Raw genomic sequence first — 21388 nt, 5'->3', positions numbered from 1 at the left:
TTAATCTATTATGTTTAGAAATGTGTTGGAAAAAATCAGAAATTGGGGAAAAATACAGTGAGCTAATAATTCAACTTTGTATGTATTTAGTTTATGTGGGTTATGTATGTATTTTATAGTGATTATTGGATTTAGATCAATGCACTAGTTCATAATAATACTTAGATCTAGAGAGTAGAATAGAATATTTTCACGCATTCTTATAACTGCTTTCGTATTGCTTGCTTATTTAATAATAAGCTTTATTAAAATTGCTTGCTTGCAACTATTTTCATCCTAATGATCAAATAGCTCTTATTATCACGCATGAAAACATCGCTGTGTGATTGCGTAATCTGTAACAAAGAAGCAAAAGCCCTGAGCCAGCAGATGGCATCGCGTGAGCTCTGACGCAACACGCGCGCGCACCCGCCGCCCGACTCCAGCAGCGCCTCTGATATTCACCGTCCACCAGCGTGATGATGTGACCGTGACATCCACACAGCCAGCCGAAGAAGACCACCGAAAAAACAACAACAACATTCTCCTTTTCCGTGCCGCTGAGTGCAGTTATGTCGGAGACGCCATGTCAGACCTGTCGGGGTGTCTGCTCCTCGCCGCGCTGCTGATTTTCAGCAAGGATGTGTCGGTGAGGAGAGCGGAGGGTGCGGCGCTCATCCGCGGCCTCGCCTCACTGTCGGACCAGGACAATGCCGAAGACACGCGCACCTCCCCGGTCCAGGGACAGGGGGATGCGACGGTGTCTCCTCCATCTTCAGGTAACGACCACGGATTCATCATCCTCTTCAGCATCTTCTCCATCCAGCCTCAGCATCAGCTCCGCCATGAGACGCGCATGCTAATAATAGGGGTGTTTTCATGATGGGCTTCATGACAACAAAGGACGCGGTGCGCTGTTGACCGCTGTCTCCTATGCTTCAGTGTGTGTTTGTTGTTCTGTAGGTAGGCCATGTGTGAAGAAGCCAGCTTTTCTAAGGTTTTATTTAGGACAGCCATGGCTGCATCTTTTAGAAAAAGGATAGTTGGAATGGTTGAGCAATATTGCACTGCTCTTCTTAAAATGTATTAGGTTATTGTTGAGTTGAAGATTTAAGAGGAAGCCTGTTTCAGTGGCAGAAATAATCCTTCTGTGCTAAATAGAAGCTTTCTGTGGGAGATAGTTGGCCTGTGATAAAATATTATAGATGAAGTGAGTGATTTTCAAACTTTTTCATTTGTTATTTTTACTTTTTTGCAAATTGTGAAAGATCCCATATATATATATATATATATATATATATATATATATATATATATATATATATATATATATATATATATATGTATGTATGTATGTATGTATATATAATGTATGTATGTATGTATGTATGTATGTATGTATGTATATATATATGTATATATATATATATATATATTGAATAATCTCAATATACAGTAGAAGTCAGAATTATTAGACCACTTGTTTATTTTTTTCTGCTTAACAGAGAGATTTTTTTCAACACATTTCTAAACAAAATATCTTTGCCATGATGACAGTAAATAATACTTTAGTAGATATTTTTCAAGACACTTCTATACAGCCTAAAGTGACATTTAAAGGCTTAATTAGGTTAACTAGGCAGATTAGGGTAATTAGACAAGTTATTGTATAATGATGGTTTATTCTGTAGATTATCGGGAAAAATATAGCTTAAAGGGGCTAATAATTAGTCCCTAAAATGGTGCTTAAAAAATAAAAAACTGCTTTTATTCTAGCTGAAATACAACAAGACTTTCTCCAGAAGAAAAAATATTATCAGACATACTGTGAAAATTTCCTTGCTCTGTTAAACATAATTTAGGAAACATTTAAAAAGAAAAACAAAATCAAAGGGGGGCTAATAATTCTGACTTCAACTGTATATCAAGAGTTAGCACTTAGATATTCCTTGATAATAATAGCAGGTTTGGCATGCTGTCCCAGGGGAGAACCCTGAGCTCGGAGATATTTGAGCCCATGTCTCCCGTCTGGTCAATGAGCATGTAAGGGGGTATGAGATTGCGTTGGATCAGGTAGGTCTCAAGAGCTCCCCCTGGTAAAGGAGAAAAGGGGGAGATTGGGTGGATTGGGTGATTCTTCAAAAACATGAAGATAAGGGAATAAGGCGAGATGGGATATTTATTGTGAGTTTGGAATAATCACAATGGTTTACTAATGGTTGCGATTAAGAGACCAGCCACCATCAATTATATAACATGCTCCTCTTGAAGATAGATAGATAGATAGATAGATAGATAGATAGATAGATAGATAGATAGATAGATGGATGGATGGATGGATGGATGGATGGATGGATGGATGGATGGATGGACGGACGGACGGACAGAATTAAATATATTGCATAGTCTTGAACAGGGGTGGGCAAACTCGGTCCTGGAGGGTCGATGTCCTGGACAGTTTAGCCCTAACTCTGTTCAAACACACCTGCTTATAGATAATTAGTGATCTTGGAGACACTGATTAGCATGTTCAGTGTGTTTGATTAAAGTTGGAGCTAAACTATGCAGGACATCGACCCTCCAGGGCTGAGTTTGCCCACCCCTGGTCTAGAAGCATAAATAAGTGCGAAAAAGAAAAAAATACAAATGAAATAAACAGCGTTTTATTGTTTTCAGAGGAGTCTAACAGTATTTAGGCACACGGTAATTGAATAATTAATTGAAAAATAATACTGTGCATTCTTTGTTTTATAAATGATTCAATAAAATAAAGTTATGTTACAAATAGCACAGTTTCTTAGGCCTGATTGCTAATAATAGTAATTCCTACATTTATGTAGTGCTTTTCTGTACACTCAAAGTGCTTTACACATTGGGGGGGGAAGTCTCCTCATCCACAACCAGTGTGCAGCATCCACCTGGATGACTTGACGGCAGCCATATTACACCAGATCGCAAACCACACCCCAGTTGATTGGTGGAGAGAAGACAGAGTGATGAAGCCAATTACTATATGGGTATGGTTAGGAGGCCATGAGGGACAGAGGCCAGTGGGCAAATTTTTGCCAAGATACCGGGTAGGACTGCACGATTAATCGAAAAAAGAGCACGATCTCGATTCATCCCTACACACGATCTTAATTCAGCTTTTCTACGATTCAGCCGATTATATTTTCAATGTCAGGAGAGAAGCAAGGCAGTCGCACAGTAACACTGACATCTTCAAATGGAGTTAAAAGTGTCACATACTGTATTTATAAGATAATTCACCCAAAAATGTCATTTCTGTCTTCTTGCAATAATGTATTTGTGGCCACAAAATCACACATGAGCTGACCGCGACCTGTTTGTTTACTACCGAGAGTGTGCACGTGCACGCCAAAGACGCCTACTTTAGTGAACACAACCTGCATATGCTGAATAACAGGTAATGAAGTTGTAAATAAAGTTCAGTTTGTTACACAGAGCGATCGTTTAAGGGCCATGCGGGAGGTTTGATTTGCATGTGTGTGTTTTTTCTCACAGCGACAGCAGCCATGAACCGCACTCAGAAGTGAAAGTGAAACCTGTGCTCATATAATTTAAATGATCATATCGCATTTTACAGTTATGATTACGACAAGCATTTAATATGTTTTTTCTTTCATAGCGAACACAAAGCGTTGTGCATGAAAATAAATGTACTTTAGTGTAATTTACTGTGTTAGTATAACAACCCTAGTCTATATATTATGTTGAATATAATGCAAGAAGGAATCTGATAATGACAAAATACTAGGGATGTAACAGTATCAGAATTTCACGGTACGGTAATACCTCGGTATGAATGGCACGGTACGGTATTTATTGAATAATTTACAGGAAAAACAAAACTATTGAAAAGACTCGAAAAAAGTGCCAAAAGTGTTCATTTACCTTAGCACTGAACATACCAATGACATACAAATTAGCCATCTATCTGTAAGTTTCGAAACAGGAACTTCAATTTTTCAATTTTAATAACAAAAAACTATTAAACCATATATAAAAAATAAAGTTTCAATTTAGTATTGTTGAAAACTCATCACATTCAACATTTAATCACTCACTAACTTAGATAGAGATGGGTTTTTTAAGGAAAATTATCATATAACTCTAATCTGGCAAAAGCTGGGATTTCTGGGCATGTCCCCTGCAACAGAAAAAACCTCTCATTTGGAACTGAGGTTTCTGGGACAGAGAGATATGATTTAGCCAAGGTTGACAGCAGTGGGTAACGTTGTGCATTGTCTTTCCACCACTTGAGAGGACAAGCCATGAGTGAGAAAGAGGTCTCTTCGCGGTACAAGTCAATGTCTGCATTAATTTAACAAGTGTGCTGTGTTCTGCAGTCCCCATGACTGTTTTTAGTAGTATTCCCCGACTTATATTTCACCACAGTCTGGCAGTGCCTGGATACAGTTTTTTTCTTTGTCTGTCACATTTTCTCCTTTTTTTGTATCTTTTTAGACAGAAACCGAAATGCTTCTACACATCCGATTTAAAGCCCGCTTTAGGTTCGATAATTTCCAGCTCTTTTTCTTTCCCGCTACTAGCAAGACACTCCATTTCTGCATTACTAGATCTGTAGTGACAACAGACCGCAAAAGATGATGGCCACGCCTAGGCTGATGGGAATTGTAGTTCCCGCTACCTCCCGTTCGCTTCATTCGCCTAAGCAAACTTTTCTCAGAAATATAGTTTTTTTGAGTCATGCGCCTACGGTAATATTGAAAAAAATTACTATTGCGGTATGAAGGTATTTACAATATTGTTACATCCCTACAAAATACTAATTTTACCAGTGAAAACAAATGATCTAATAGTGTTGTCAATGGCAGATGACAAGCACATGTCTTAAACAAAAAAAATCAACTTTATAATTATGAATAGCTGTATTCTGATGTCATCATCTTACTGTGAATTAACAACAGGACATATTGAAAGTCTGTTCAAGTCCAGCATAATGACTGTATAAAATGTAGCATTTTAAGCAACAGTAGAACGACACATAGGCCTAATATTATTATTATTGTTTTGCCATATGTTTGAGAATGAACATTAATAGGCTAATCATATTAATTGATTTTACACTTACAGAATCGTGAGAAAATCATGATTTACATTTTTGCCAGAATCGTGCAGCCCTAATACCGAGGTTAAACCCCTACTCTTTTTCTATTTCTATTCCTTTTTCCTGGGATTTTTAACAACCATACCTTACAATCACGACCTTAACGAGACAAGACCTCGGTTTAACATCTCATTCGAAAGACAGTGCTCACTGAGCAGTATAGAGTCCCCTTCACTATACTGGGGCGTTAGGACACAACCTCACTAACACCACTTCCGACAGCAACCTACTTTCCCATGTGGTCTCCAATATAGGTACTGACCAGGCGCAGCCCTGCTTAGCTTCAGTGGGCGACCATGTGAGAGTTGCTGAGAGCTATTACAATCCTCATACAGTCACAGGTCTCAAAAACCCATCCAAATGATAAATTATGATCCGGACTCAACATTGGGTATACTTGTTGACTAGTGAATGATCACGTTGCGATATCAATGCTGAACTGATATACTGTGCTGCGCTAATTCTATGCAAAGCACTGGAAATTGCCTATTTAATTAAAAAAGAAGCTAATAAAAGGCAAAATCACCAAATTATCCATGTCATCAAATATCACCAGGCACATGCACACATTGGGCTCAACCTATGCAGTGCACATGCCTTTTTTAGTCTTGGATAGAACGTGCCCTTCCAAAATGATCTGAAGTGCCCCAGCGACCCCCCCCCCCCCCGGTCTTCTGTTCTGGCGCGACATACCAACACCACCACCCCACTCCCCCGCTCTTCAGTTCACGCATGACATCCACCCCCCACCTGCTCTTCAGTTCGCGTACGACCCCCCCCCCCCCCCCCCCCCCATTCGTCCCCCCCACCTACCTCCCGATCTTCAAAAATGTTTATTCTGCACATGCGACCTACATAGTCTCTGCACGGGGCTGAATATCACTATGTTTGTTTGAGCTGGTAAATTACAAGTGTAAATGTCTTTAGCTAAAAAATATTTTTTTAAACAATTTGTTAAAATTACAAAGCCTTATTCGATCTCTTATAGTTGGTATGTGTTGTATTTTTATGTCTTCCATCGTTTCATTTTGACAATTTTGGTTGTTTTATGGTCATCTAGACGGGCTCTATGATCCTTGTGAGAGATTGACTTCTGTTTTCGGTTTTGAGGCACATTTCAAAGAAGAGTCTCAAGGTTTTTCAAGTCTCCGCTTTTCACTGATGTGCTCATCCGACATTTGGTACTTTGATCTATTTTTAAGTCTCTCTGACTGAGCCACGGTGCCCTGGTCATTACTATTTCAAAGCTTACGCAGTTACCACCAGATTTTACTGTCACCAATCAGATTTATCATTGTTGGCTGAATTGGTTTTTAACGTGTAAAGCAATTACATCTCGGTTACCGCTATAGTATCCACACTGGAGCATGTGGTTAAGCTTAAACTCCTTTTCATTTGTTTCCTTGATATGTATTAGAGGCTTTAGGCAAAATTTAACATTCAAGCAATTTTTGTGGCGTATACATTTTTTATGCACATTTTTTATTCATTCTCACAAAACCTGACCTTTTCTCTGTCTCTAGAGTCGCTCCTGACACTGAAGGTTTGGGTTAAAGATGCGTCTAGCCAGAGGTTCCTGACAGGAGCTCTGGTGAGTGTGTTTCTGAATGGATCCCAGATTCACTCCAGCCGGACTCTGGGGAACGGAGAGGTCACCATCATCGTCCCATACCGCCTCGGGCTGACCCTCACCCTCGTGGCCAGCATGGAGGGTTACATGCTCACCCAGCTGCCTTGGAAAACCACCAAAATACCCAGTAAGTATATATCCTTGAAAATGCAGTGTTATTTACTAGTTTATTACGTTATTTTGTGTTTCATATGATTTAATGACATCAAGGTAGAATTTTTGGTCCCACTTTATATTAAGTGGCCTTAACTAATATGTACTTACACAGCAATTAATAGTTTGTTACAATGTTATTATTGTGTAAATACATGTATTTACTGTGTACTTATGCTTGATTGAATTCCTGTATTTAATTTCATCTGTAATTAACTTCTGTAATTACATCTGTAAATACACTGTTAACCATCCCTTACACCTTAACCCATACTTAAACCTACCCATACCACCAAACCCGTTCATTACCCAACCCCTATCCCAACTCAAGAGCACCACAAGTGTTCTCAAATACATTATGAACACAGTAAGTACATTGTATTTAGATTTTTGATGCAAGTACATAGTAGTTAAGGACATTTAATATAAAGTGGGACCAAATTTTTTTTATATCCTGATGTCATTAAATCAAATTAAATGTAAAATAACCTAATGAATTAGTATATACACTTTCCGGCCACTTTATAAGGTACACCTTACTTGTACCGGGTTGGACCCCCTTTTGTCTTCAGAACTGCATTAACCCTTCGACAAGGTTCTGGAAAATTCCTCAGAGATTTTGGTCCATATTGACTTGATTTGATGCAAATCTGTCGTTCCACCACATCCCAAAGCTGCTCTATTGGATTGAGATCTGGTGTCTGTGGAGGCCATTTACATACAGTGAATTCATTGTCATGTTCAAGAAACCAGTCTGAGATGATTCACGCTTTATGACATGACGAGTTATCCTGCTTGAAGTAGCCATCAGAAGATGGGTACACTGTGGTCATAAAGGGATGGACATGGTCAGCAACAATACTCAGGTTGGCTGTGGTGTCGACACGATGCTCAATTGGTACTAATGGGCCCAAAGTGTGCCAAGAAAATATCCCCCACACCATTACACCACCATCACCACCAGCCTGAACGGTTGATACAAGACAGGATGGATACATGCTATATTGTTGTTGATGCCAAATTCTGACCCGACCATCAGAATGTTGCAGCAGAAATCGAGACTCATCAGACCAGGCACATTTTTCCAATCTTCTATTGTCCAATATTGGTGAGGCTGTGCCAATTGTAGCCTCATTTTCCTGTTTTTAGCTGACAGGACTGGCACCTGGTGTGGTCTTCTGCTGCTGTAGCCCATCCGCCTCAATGTTCGACGTTCAGAGATGCTCTTCTGCATACCTCGGTTGTAACGAGTGTTTATTTGAGTTACTGTTGCCTTTCTATCAGCTCAAACCAGTCTGGCCATTCCTCTGGCATTAACAAGGCATTGGCGCCCACAGAACTGCCGCTCACTGGAGATTTTCCCTTTTTCGGACCATTCTCTGTAAACCCTAGAGATGGTTGGGTGTGAAAATCCCGGTGGATCAGCAGTTTCTGAAATACTCAAACCAGCCTGTCTGGCACCAACAACCATGCCACATTCAAAGTCACTTAAATCAGCTTTCTTCCCCATTCTGATGCTCAGTTTGAACTGCAGTAGATCGTCTTGACCATGTCTACATGCCTAAATGCATTGAGTTACAGCCATGTAATTGGCTGATTAGAAACTTGTGTTAATGAGCGATAGGTGTACCTAATAAAGTGGTCGGTGAGTGTATATTTAATAACGTTTTTACATATTTTATTCATTGAAAAACAATTTAATCCCTACATGTTTCAGTAAGATGAATGTGCTTAATGAATATGTCTATGAGGTGAAAAAAAAAAGTAAGCAGTGGGAAACAGATGATGATGATGAGTCAGCAAGAAAGCTGTAAACCAAAGTGACTTTCCCCTGGCATCAAAATAGAGCCATGAAGAAATGTGCTTTTTAACAAATGCCATTTCAATGTGAGAAAACTGCTGCTAAATTTAAAGTCTGTTTGTTGTTCTTTTTTTTCCCTAGTATTTTCTGTTATTACACTGTCCGTGCATCCTCAAACTCAAGGAAACATCTGGCTCTTTGAGGATACTGTGCTGATAGCACGAAAAACATCTGGTATGTCAGTTAAAACATTTCTTCATGCTAATCCACATCACTGTTTTGAAGCTGAGAGCTGTTTATTTGTATTAATGAGGAATGTCCTGAGATTTTTGTGCTCCCTTTCTAAGGCCCCGTTTACACTGCCAGTTAAATGTGACCCTATTACAATTATTTGCTCACATGTGACACAGATCGGATGTGTTCCATGACCGTGTTAAGACGGAAAAAACGCATACATTCGAATATTCAGCGATCAGTATCAGGCCTCCTTCATATGTGGAAATAAATCGGATATGTGACAATGCGACTATAATGTAAACAGACAGATCAAGTTTATTGAGGCATTCCGTTTTGTATGTCATTAAACTTGCGACAATGTGGTACTTCTCTGTAGTTTAATGTTGTAGAAGGAAGAGCGTGTGTGGAGACGCAAATGCAGTAAACAATAACAACAGAGGAAGCATGGAGGAGAAAAGTGATCAGTCGCCACAATTTGCTCCTACCAGACCTGAGATCTCTCTTGTACCCACAAGTTCCTCTGAATGGTGGAGGATACCAAATATAAACCATAGGTGCAAGCTGTGATGACGGCCCTTTCCCTCCTCCTCAAAACCATTTTAAAGTTGGGGGAACTTTGCATATTACGCAGAGCTAAAAGCAAGACCATTCCATCGTGGCTAGTGTGGCGCAGATGCTAAAACCAGCCTTTATGCATGTGCAACCTCGTAAATTGTATGGCAAGTGTAAACACATGAATTGGATATGGGTCAAATTAAAAAGAACGTGTAAACGGACAGGCAAATAAATCAGATATAGGCAACATATTGGAATTAGGCAACAAGACCTGACAGTGTAAACGGGGCCTAAGTCATTTATTATTATGTGTCTGATTGTATTTCATAAGTCTGAGTTCACAGGTTAGTACATAAAATTTATGAGAGAGTGTATAGTTGCTTGGTTGCACTGCATAAAACATATGCCAGAGTAATTAGTGGTTTATTCCATTGTGGCGACCCCTGATCAATCAGGTACTAAGGGCGTACTCACACTAGCTACAGTAGCCTTAAACCGTACCGAAGCATGATTGTCCCCTCTCCCCCGACAGCCTGCATTCACTATTGCATCCGAGCCAAAGCACGCTTATGTCATCGATGATGTGCACTGTAAAAAATGGCCGTGATTTCAACGTTAAAAAAACTGTAAAAATGCTACAGTACAAATCCGTAACCTGGTAAACGATATGTTTCCTTAATATATATGGCGAATAAACGTAAATTGACTTTCCCAGAATTCCCTGTATGGAACATAACTTTTTATGCATTTGGTTGACATTAATATGGATCTTTTTAGTTGTTTCCCCATCAGTTATGCACATTAGAGATTTATGTTTCTTCTAATGTTGATAAACAATGTTTATTTCATGACTTTAATTTTATGCGTGTTACCATACTGGTGTTTAGTAGCTGTGTGAATGACACCGAGCACCTTCTATATATTGATACTCTTTTCTGCTTGTGGGAAAAGTTGATTGTGATGAGCATTGGCTCATTATGTAACTTCCCCATCACCACCTGCATGTGGGTGTGCTAACGTGTCTAACTGTGTAATAAAAGATGTGTAGATGTTGGTCATTCAAAATACAGACATATTACCTTGAATAAATTAATAAAATACGAAAATTTACCGTAAAAATGAAAAATTACTTTTACGGTTTGTACCGTGTTTTTAACGGTAAAGTACTGGCAACCACAGCTGCCGGTTTTTTACCTTAAATTTTACGGATTTATTTTTTACAGTGTGACTGTTCAGTTTAACAGGAAGAGAAGCACTCTCACTCAGCACAGTGGAGACTGCTTTAGTTATATCGTTGTGTATTATTTTTAGTCGTTTGGGATGCAGTGACACACAGTCAAATATTTTGCCGAACAGATCCACTACGTTAGACGCTCAAACAATCATAGTGTCAACAAGTCTTCGTGCTGCAGGTATTAGGAGGTTTGTTGAAGGTGCAGCTAACGTGCAGCGAGTGGTTTGCTTCTTTAATAAACTACGACAGTTTGCGTTCTTTGAAAATTAAGAATGATTAATGAAGCCATATGAAACAGTCCCTTAAATGTGACGTCTTGTCTTCAGTTTCTGGCTTAGGCTCGCTTTGCGCTCACACTACAAGCGTATTGCGCCAAAGCCCAACCGGACCGCGCTCATGCACACCTCTTCCAAACGGGCCAGGGCCGGCTAACTTAATCACGACTGTGCCTGATTCGGAGCACTCACACTTGTCAAACTAACCGGGAAATGCGCCTGGGCACAGTTCGAATAGCATAGTGTTAGTGCGTCCTAAGCCGTAGGATAGTGAGTGAGTGATACCAGCAATACCAGTCACTGAAAATACATTTTTAAAAGTGGTATTTTGCACAGATAGTGTTCAAAATGGACAATACATCATTTGTAAGACAAAATAATTAGTCAATGCGAGCTAAATATAGTAATCTGCCATTCAAAATCAAAAATTGAGCTGAGCTGCTCTGGATTGGTGTTCTTTCTTTTATGACACAAGTATGATGGCTGGGCTTTTAACCATTTCCAACTATTAGGCCCCGTTTACACTAAACGTTAGTTTTAAAACGCTATAGTTTTGCTACGGTTGCGCCATCTGTCCACACTACACTGGAGTTTTGAGCCCCGAAAACAGAGCGTTTTGAAACCGCTGGAGATGCCGTTTTCATTCTAAAACGCTGCTGCTCTGTGTCAGTGTGGATGGGGGAAAACGAAGACATCTAAAAACGGAGGTGGGGCTGCAGACATTCACCTATCTGATTGGGGCTCTTCCTCAATATTAAGTAGCCTACACACAGTTCTGTCCTGCATCCTCTCCTTGTAAGTTCAGACTTAGCAAGTTTGATATGGAAAACGCTCTCTAGGACACGCCGGATAAAGCTTCAAAGGGAACAATTTACTATTTAACCACTTAAACTCTGCTGCTATTTGGGGATTTCCGCCTGGATTTTGCCTACCCAAATTTAAAAGCTTCCCAAATCCACATGCAGAGGTGTAAATGCAAAAATTTGGTATCATTTTAAAGAAAACCCTTTGAATTTTCATAAAACACTATTGAAAGTGTTTAAAATAACTGTATATGTCGTCTGTGTTATAATAAACAATTAAAAAAAGAGGCGCTTTTTTTTTTTATAAACTCAAATTTGAAAGTGTACCTTTTAGGTTCTGTGTGGTCTAGCGTGCTGTAATTAATTTTGGTGGTTCCTGCACATGTCTGTAATCATAGAAAAAAAGAAAAATGTCTCTACCATAATCTATGCAAAAGTTATTGCATTCCAACTGATGAGAGGTGCTGTACAAGCCACAGAGACCAATCCTTGTTTACATATTTCACTATTCTTTTGTTTGATCAAACATAATTCACTGTGTTTGGACCACATCAGATATACAAAAGGATTACTTATGCACATCACCTCAAAAACAGAGGAGAATGGCCCTGAAGGGCACAGCATAAGGTAAGAGATGACAGCTGTCTGTGCTATCTGGGGCTGCTTATTGATCATGAATGTATTGTTTACATTTCTGCGCCATGGAAACAACACAATTAATTCAACAACTGTTTGGCATATGAATATAATTCAGTAAAAAGAATGCTAGAACTGTATAAGCACTGGCAAGAGCTTTCAATTGAGCTATAATTTGTACATGTGTCATATGAAAAAATATGAAAATGAACCAATGTAAAATACCTAGCTCGGGTATCCAAAATACTGTGTATTTAAGAGTATATAACTTTTATACAGTAGAATAAAAACCAAAGTGATGCATATGTGCATAAAATATAGATTCTACACTTTCAAACGACACCACTTACGGGGGTCTGGTGCAACGCTAGCGCTTTAAATCTGAAAGCGAAAGTCGATGAGTTTAAGTGGTTAACCTCATTCACATCATCCTGGCTATGCTGTTTCACTATCTTAACAATAAAATGAAAACATGATATGAGGAACTACCTATTTTCATTTCGATATAGTAATATAACAGACATTAGGCATCGTGTAGCTATATGACCGTCATCTTCATGCATATTTATAACAAAACGCAGCTGATAACATTACAGCCTCCTTTCATTTTCATTGAAAATACGAAACATACCCTCCATTTCATTGAATATCAGTTTTAATAATCAATAATGGCCATTATAAAAGTGCAACGTACAATACGTTTATACACTATAGGAAATAAAGGTAAAGCAATCAGTCAATAAGCAGAATTAGTGTGGGTATGGGTATGTGCTCAAAGCACGCTGCAGTGCATGCCAGAGAGTGTGTGTGTGTGTATGGTCACGTGATGTGCTTTTTCAGCGGTTTAATGTAGACACAGAGCTGTTCAGAAATGCTGGGTGAAATGCTAGTGTGGATCATTTTCATTCTAAAACCCTAGAGTAAACGTGGCCTTAGTTGGCTATTAGTAAGAGACTGCAAGGAGGAGCTCTAAAATAAAACCCTGCCCTCTATTCAAGTCTGTTTCAGTTGTAAATATGTCACAATTTGTAGACTTTAAGCTTACAGATAGAGGTTTGATACTACTGTGTGCACTACTGATTAATGCGGGCAACCGGAAATGCTAATAAGCCATAAATGACCACTGCTACACCTATTTAATCCACTGAGCTGCCCGATTTTATTCTAAATTGAATGGTTATTGTGGTTCTTCTGCATTTTTGTGTCAACATTCTGAATATAGGGGTGTTCTAGTCAAAACCTCCAACTGGGAACTTTCGAGTATGCATAATTACTGCATATAGACCAATTAGTCTTCAAATTCTTTGACAATTTTTTAATGTTGTTAATCTTTAACTTTCACATGTATTGCAGATCTCTCATTTCAACCGAGTGTTCAGTTTCCTAAAAGTCTCCTCAAACTGCCTGAAAATACCACCATCTCCATGCTGTCTGCTTACCTGACAGCTCCAGCCCTGCCTACTGAGAAAGACTCCAATTACTTTACCCTGAACCTCAATGGTAAAGGAGGTAAGATTGTTTAAGGGAAAAATGACCAATAGATCCAGCTTAATATCTGTTAAAAAGCGAATCAGCTGTTTCGTTATTACGTCTCTTGAAAAATGCTGACCCTGTTTGTTTCATTGAGATGTAAATTGTCTGTAAGTGAGGGTAGTGTATTGTGCAGTTTTAGTCAATGAAGCCTAGGGGGTCTATTACTGTTTAGACTCTATACTACATTGAATTGCTAATGTTATTGATTACAGCATGTTATTGATTAGGCAATACCAGACCATTTGGTTACCCATATTTAAACAAGCTAACAAATGGCCCGTTTTACATATATAATTGATCATTTAGACCACACCCCCTTGAGACTCAATTATCCAATGCATTTTTACAGATCCTAATATTAATCTCTTTGATCACTGTTTTAAATTACAGGTTATAGGAACATCAAGTTAAGCCCCTTGGCTATGATCAGTGCCCAGATAGTGTCTAATGGTAAGGAAGTTGATGTCAAAGGACCCATTCAGCTCACAATACCTCTTCCCTACTACACCCATCTACGACCCTCAGACTCACTTCCTGCGTGGACCTTCAACATGACCATAGGTGAGTGAAAATATGTTTGAAACATAAATGGCATCACCTTAAGATTTTTTTAACTTTCATGCATTCAGACCATGTCATGTGTATTAAGGTCAGGAGATCTTTAGAATTAAGATGTGCCTAAAAGTGAGCACTTAATCAAATGTGCTATTACAGGTACCTGGGTAAATAAAGGTCTTGGCATTGTTCAGATGGAGAAAAATGGCCTAGTTTGGACTTACACAGCACCTCAACTGGGTAACTGGATTGCTGCACCCCTACCATCATCAGGTTAGAACAAGTGTAATATGTTTTTTTCTTCATAAAACCTCACTCATCTGCCCATGCTATTACTTTTCAGTTTCATAACTTCAAAACTGAAATCCAACCAGATCTAACCAGATTTCTGTGTGTGTAAATCTAGGTTATATGGGGCTTGCAAGCTCAATGGATTTCATTTACTACCATACATACCTTCTTGTGGGTATCTTAGGAGGAACTCTTGTGGTAGTTGTTGGATTTTTATCTGTGATTGTATTTCACTGCAGGTAAGGGCATGAAAATATGACTTTTTATAACTAAGCAATGAATTGTCGAACATGATTATTTCATCTACTCACACGTAAATCATAATTATCAGAGAGCTAAAGGCATTCTCTGGTACAACTGAAGGAAGTATCAACATAGCAATTCTTTCCTATTTGTTTTACAGAGATCTAAACCATGAGGCAGGACGAAGGCGATGGAATTCCACCAGGCTCACTGTACTGAAGAAAGACCAGACCACTTCCACCAGCTCGGATGAGGCTCAAGAACTTTTCTTTCATAATGGAGAACGCTCTTATTCACTGGCTGCAAGAGGCATCAGTCATGATGCTTCAGACTCTCCACGACACCAAGCCAACTACAACATTTATGTGGAAAATGTTGGACGGCCAGGGGGGAATCTGTATGAGAACATTGGAGCTGTGGGATTAGAAGGCCTCAGAGCCCCAATGTCTAATCTCTACGTTAATAGTGATGAAGTGGCCAAGCTTCGGGAAAAAATGGAACAGAATGGCGCACGCCATGGTGGTGTGGAGAATGTAGTTTTCAAAGACAAGCTGTTCCACATCTATAACCAGCCCCTGGCTATTGTGCAGGCCCCAGAGCTTTTTAATTCCCAGGGACAAGCTGACCCTTCTGGTAGCAGATCTGCCACTTTCCCTCGCAATGGCATGGAACATGGTGCTCAGACAGAGCGGAACTTAAAGGACAGTTTCACTCAGACATTGCCTAAAGCTCCACAGCAAGACAATGACGAGCAGCAGAGTCTGGAAGGAGCACAGGCTGTTGCCATTAACCCAGGTCTATGGGGCCGTTATAGTCATCTCCTGGAATCTGTTTCTGTCCCAGGAACTTTGAACGAAGCAGCTGGAATGGGCCCTTTCCGGGGGGAACTCCAGGGAATTTCAGAGCAAACCTTGTTGGAACTTACCAAAGGCAAACCATCGATTCACCCGCCTCGCGCCTGGTTTGTGTCTCTTGATGGAAAACCAGCAGCTCAGGTTCGTCACTCTGTGATTGAGCTCCAGGGAAGACATCGCCCAGGCAGCAGCAATGACACAAGTTTGGATTCTGGAGTGGACATGAATGAGCTGCAGCAGCCTCTGCGGAAAAGTGAGGAACCCTCAAGTGCTAGCATGGCAAAAATAAGCGGAAATCAAGAGCAGGACCTGAGCAGCAGTGAAATTGGGAGTCCTGAGGACTCGTCCCTGAGGAACACCCTGGAAAGCAGTAGTGCAGCCATTCCCAACCTTCCGGAGGACAGGGATGCGGGAGACACATCCAGTGAGTCCAAATCCACCCCTCCACCAAGAAGACTGCGGAAGGTTCGAGACAAGAAACCTGACAAGAAGACTTCTCGACACATGAGGGAGGAGAGACCACAAACAAAACACTAACTGAATAAACTGAGTAGCTATAGCTTTTTGGTGTTTGAAAAAAGGTTTGAATCAAATGGCCTTATATTATAAACATCAGGAAGAATGAATAAAATGAAAATGCCTGTCTTACCTGCCGTATCTCAAAGTCGATTTCTGTGGCTAAGCTCTATCCAGCATTTTGTCAGCAATTAATTTGTACACTTTTCGCACCCACACTGTACAATGTTTTTACAGACTTTGAAAGAACGTATTTGTTTACCTTTAAAAGTAAAAATATGTATAAATCTCTCTCTCTATATATATATTTATGTATTTTTAAACATTTGTTGCCATGTGAGCACAATGCTTGTATCTTAATGCTCTTCTAGAGAGTTTTCAAAAACAGTTTGATCTCTTGGCTTGCTTCAGATCATTTGATGTCCTTTAGTTTAACAGATATGTAAAGCAAAACTGCCACACAGTGCCATAAACATTTAAAAACTAAATTATGGAGAAAAAAAACCCTGAGCACTGTAATAATAAGATATTCAACTAAGCACTACACATTTTACAGCTCAGAAAGAACACCAGTGTGTTGCAATGAGTTTTTTTGAGGGTGCGACTGAGGCCTGTAAGGTCATTATGCCGTTCTGACTCACTGTACTTATTTAATGTATTATTGCTAGTCACATTTGCATGCCACCCGTTGTGATGCTTTTACCATTCAATGTTTTCATGTGTAAGAATGTAGTACCAAAAAACATCGAACATATGTTACCAAGGCCAATGCTGAAAGCACAGGTGTACAGATCAGGAATGTAGCATATTAAGATGTTAATGTGTTTTGTGTGTAAAATATTTGTTCACAAACCAACAACAAATCATTATTAGCTCATGTATTGAATGTGCTGGAGCTTTTGTAGCTTTCTTTTTAGATAATTCATTGTAACTGTTTAATTCATATTAGCAGTTACAATTACTCACTAGTTTGTTGTTGTCAGGCAGCAATTAAATTGTGACCGAAGTATGAACGAAGAGAGAAGATTGCATTGTGTCCGCTGAATGTTTTTAAAGTAAGTTATGTTGTGTTGTAGCATTTATTATTTCAGTAATTGTTATATATCTAAGCGATTTCTCAACACACTGGTTTAAGTGGCTTATAAGCCATTCCTGGATGCTTTAAGTACAGCTTGTAATCTGCCTTTTTGTGCACATTTAATAAAGGTACTTGACCAAACATGCTTGTGAGTTGTACTTACACACTTTTTACTTATCATATAAATATACAATATACAATTTCTGAAGGATTCTAAAAACTTTCTTTCAAAGCTTTTATCTTTAAAAAAAAGACTAAAAAAAATGATGTATTTATGAGGTGTAATATTAAAAACGCAATATTAAATCAAGGCTATAACATTAAAACTGACTTGAGTCTTCCTTGAGGTGCTTCTCTGGTTTTTTAATGTTACAGTCATGGTTTAATAAAAGCTTTGTAAAATTAAACATGATTTTCTTCCTTGATTTGGCTTTTATTTCTGTGGAGGTAATCCAGTCCTGCTATCATCTATCATTTGTTTTTTTTACTCTGTAATTGCTGGATTTATTCTTGTTTTCTCATAAGTACCGCACTGGCAGGACTGTTTGTCATCCAGAGATGAAGATCCTTCACATCCACTCTGTCAGGTCTTTGTCTCAGGATTTTTTTCAATGGTCTGATCCTGCTTAAAGCTGGAGTTCTGCTGGAAGATCCATTAAAGCCCAAAAAGAGTCTCTGCTGCTGCTCCTGTGTTTCGCCAATTGCGGACTGAACGTTAAAGCCTTTCATACTCACTGTTGATGGCCGATTTGGAAATGATGCCCTCCTCTCAACCGGTGCAGACATGGCCTGCTCCAATGATAATCTCCTAGGCCTCTGTTCTTGCCTGTGGGTCACGATGGGCATCCTGGTATATGGTTCTATGTGGGAACTATTGATGCAGAGGTCCTGAAATCCTTGACTGACTGTATCTACTGAGGAAGAACTGGACTTTCTGCACACAGATGGATCAGATGTCACTCCTCTCAACAGAGATGGAGCTTTACCTATCTTGACCTGCAAGCCAATTCCTGGTAGAAAGAACTCTGAGATTTGCCCATCTGTTCTCTTGCTGTGAACATCACTAGATGGAGCCAAAGATCCTGCTCTGCCACTTCTGGGACTCCATGTAAGAGGATTGTAGATGATGTGCCATTCCAGAGGGCAACAGTTAGACACGCGAAGCAATGGATCAATACAGCCAGTATGGAACTAGGTAAGGTTCAATGGAGAGAAATAGATCACTGTTTTAGTTAGCTAATACTTAAAGGGCTCCCGTAATGACCACTTTTGATAATGTCCAAACAAATCAAGAAGATTAAAGTAGGTTTCTAATGGATTTTTTACCTTGTGTTTGCAGGGAAGAGTTCTGATGCACTGACCCAGTTGAAACCTTGAGAGGCAGAGTCTACACTGAACACCTGGATGAAGCAGTCTGGACTCTTTTCGAACCGTTATCACCGGCAAACTCTTTATCACATGGTTTGGGACAATATCACACGACATGCTGACGGAGCTGTAGAGTTAAAAAGATGATTTAAGATTACTTTAGAAATGTTCCATTATGATGAGGAATGAAAAATAAAAGAATTAAGTTGCACTGAAGCTATAAGGCAGAAGACGAACCTGCTACCAGTTATGTGGTTTTCTATTTTCTGTGTTTCCTGAGAGGCATGAGCTCCTACTGTCTGCCACTGCTGGCCTCTTTTCTGCACAATTATAACACAATGCTTTGAAAACCTCTAAATGATATTAAGTTAGTTTAGTTGTTCACAAGCAAAACAAATCTTACAATGAACTCATATTTACAAAGACTTACCATTCGCACCATAAAACAATGTTTTGGATGAAGTGTTTTCTTAAAGCAGTTCTCACACAGGTGGAAAAAACTGCACTCGGTGCACCTGTGAAAGTCAGAAATAAGACATTACATAAGTCTGGGTTATCATCTGGGTCAAACATTAGTCAGAATCACTATTGTTAAAGGGGGGGACCATATTTTAAACTTTAGCTGATGTGTAATGTAGCTGTGTGTACATTTTTTACAAATGAAGCAAGAGCACACTGATTACACTGATCTATGTGTGCAGTGTAATAGTTACCTACTTGAAACATTTGCCGACAATTGGACAAACCCTGCAGATGTTACACAAAACACCAAGATGTTTGTCCAGACAGTCCCTCTCATAGCAGGTAACCAGTTCACTTGCATTTTTGACCTGTTAAAGGGATAATACAGCAAATATTAGATGCTTTAAGCTTAAACAGCTTGTAATTCCTTATAATTACATACCTGTTCAATTAGCTCTTTAAATGTGCCAAAGTCTTCCCTACAGAGTGGACACTTAAGAAGGGCACGTGGGTCCTTCTTGGTTTGGTGATCAGCCCAAACTTTCATACAGGAAATGTGAATGTTGTTTCCACAGCTGAACCTGACCAATGTATAATAACAAATGCATAATTAATGCAATCAGTCAAAACTGTAAGATGGATATTATTAGCTTTTGGGGTTTTCACTTTGAGAATGGTGATGCATTTGGCTTTAAAATTGAGAAAATACATTAATATTTTTGTATTTTGTTTAAGCTTCAACATCCACATCTTGTTTACCATGATATTCAGACACATATTTTAAGAAAATCCATTTCAATCATGAATATGATTATTTCAAGTTAAAAAACTAAGTCTAATTCTCTTACTTGCAATAGGTCACAGGTAATTTTTTTAGCAAAAGTTCTTCTTGACAGATTGGACATATATCATCTTTTTCTACAACTTTCTGTTTTATGCCGCCGTCTTCCTCAGCCGGCTCAGGACATGTTGCGCCTGAGCTGCCATGGTCATTATTGGTTGTAGTTTTGGTCACATGAAGTCCTTGCAAAAGCTCTAGGATCTGTCGCTCCACAAGACCATACTGAAAACAGTCTGAAACAGAAAACTTCTCAGATGCTGATGTACAAATATGTATGTAATTGTTTGTGGCATCTAATGAAAAACTACAACGACACTTCCAATTTTTTACTTACATTCATGATCTCTTGGCAGCCGAAATTTGCGCATTAAAATCCTAAAAACAAATTGTTTAAGGTGAGAGTTTTTTTTTATTATTATAAGCACTTACAAATACAATGTCGAATTAAACTTATTTATTTATTTTTAAATGAGATAACATTTATGTCCAAACAGGAAAATATGTGCACTTAGTCTGAGAAAACAACCATCTAAAATCTATCTCAAATAATTGATTTACCAGCAGATGTGTGTGCAAAGATCCTTCTCTTTCTGGTAGGTAGGGCAGGTACATGTGTGAGGATCCCCCAAACACACCTTAAAATATCAAGTTACATTGTTTAAATTGCTCAAAATACATTTAAAATCATTCTACAACAACAACAAGGAATAAATGAATACTTTATAATGTTTGCTTTCTCCATCCTCTTGCAGGAGGAATCCAATCGGCCCGTACTCTTTGAGGATGAAAATGGTGGTGTTCAGCGCACGGTGTTGATGTGAGCTGACCGCATCACTCACTGTTTTCCTCCACGTTCTTTTACGGAACATTTTTGATTTAATCTTGTAAACATGTACCTTGTAAACTTTCCCTACTATTGTACTAACCTCTTGACGTTTCTTAAAAGCCTTAATTCGTTATGTGAACACGTTGACAGGACACAACACCGTGAAACTTTCTGTTAGCGCGAGCTAAGTTGTATCTGTGTTTCTATAGCAACAAGCCACACAGTGTTTCCTAAGTAAAACCGCTGGATGGCGCTATTGATGAGTAATAACCAATGACTGTAGAAAATAACACGTTTCACTTGCCTGTTTAGTCACATCAGTTTCTCTTTATTAAATGGTTTTGAAAGAATTACATGTTGTTTAAT

The 21388-nt window shown here is 39.0% G+C and overlaps 3 protein-coding genes across 3 annotated transcripts in view; 1 reads left to right on the top strand and 2 right to left on the bottom strand.

Moving 5' to 3' along the window:
- calcrlb (calcitonin receptor-like b) overlaps nt 1-21388 on the bottom strand; it is a 104253-nt gene that overhangs the window by 18052 nt on the left and 64813 nt on the right. The gene's annotated exons all lie outside the window — the stretch shown is intronic.
- On the top strand, nt 397-17666 carry fam171b (family with sequence similarity 171 member B). Its single transcript, NM_001423106.1, is given in 8 exon segments — nt 397-758; nt 6655-6888; nt 8857-8949; nt 13809-13964; nt 14379-14549; nt 14703-14816; nt 14950-15073; nt 15238-17666. Coding segments are annotated over 8 exon segments (2316 nt in total). The 5' UTR covers nt 397-565; the 3' UTR covers nt 16469-17666.
- Nucleotides 17675-21213, bottom strand: zswim2 (zinc finger, SWIM-type containing 2). The gene is given in 10 exon segments (NM_001100143.1): nt 17675-18716; nt 18852-19020; nt 19131-19213; nt 19324-19408; nt 19611-19723; nt 19798-19936; nt 20204-20429; nt 20531-20571; nt 20755-20831; nt 20916-21213. Coding segments are annotated over 10 exon segments (1770 nt in total). The 5' UTR covers nt 21066-21213; the 3' UTR covers nt 17675-18029.

The sequence above is a fragment of the Danio rerio genome, chromosome 6 (genome assembly GCF_052040795.2).
Source record: "Danio rerio strain M-AB ecotype USA chromosome 6, GRCz13ab, whole genome shotgun sequence".
Classification (NCBI taxonomy): Eukaryota; Metazoa; Chordata; class Actinopteri; order Cypriniformes; family Danionidae; genus Danio; species Danio rerio.
The sequence above is the reverse complement of the archived record's forward strand: the minus strand, read 5'-3'. Positions and strand labels throughout refer to the sequence as shown.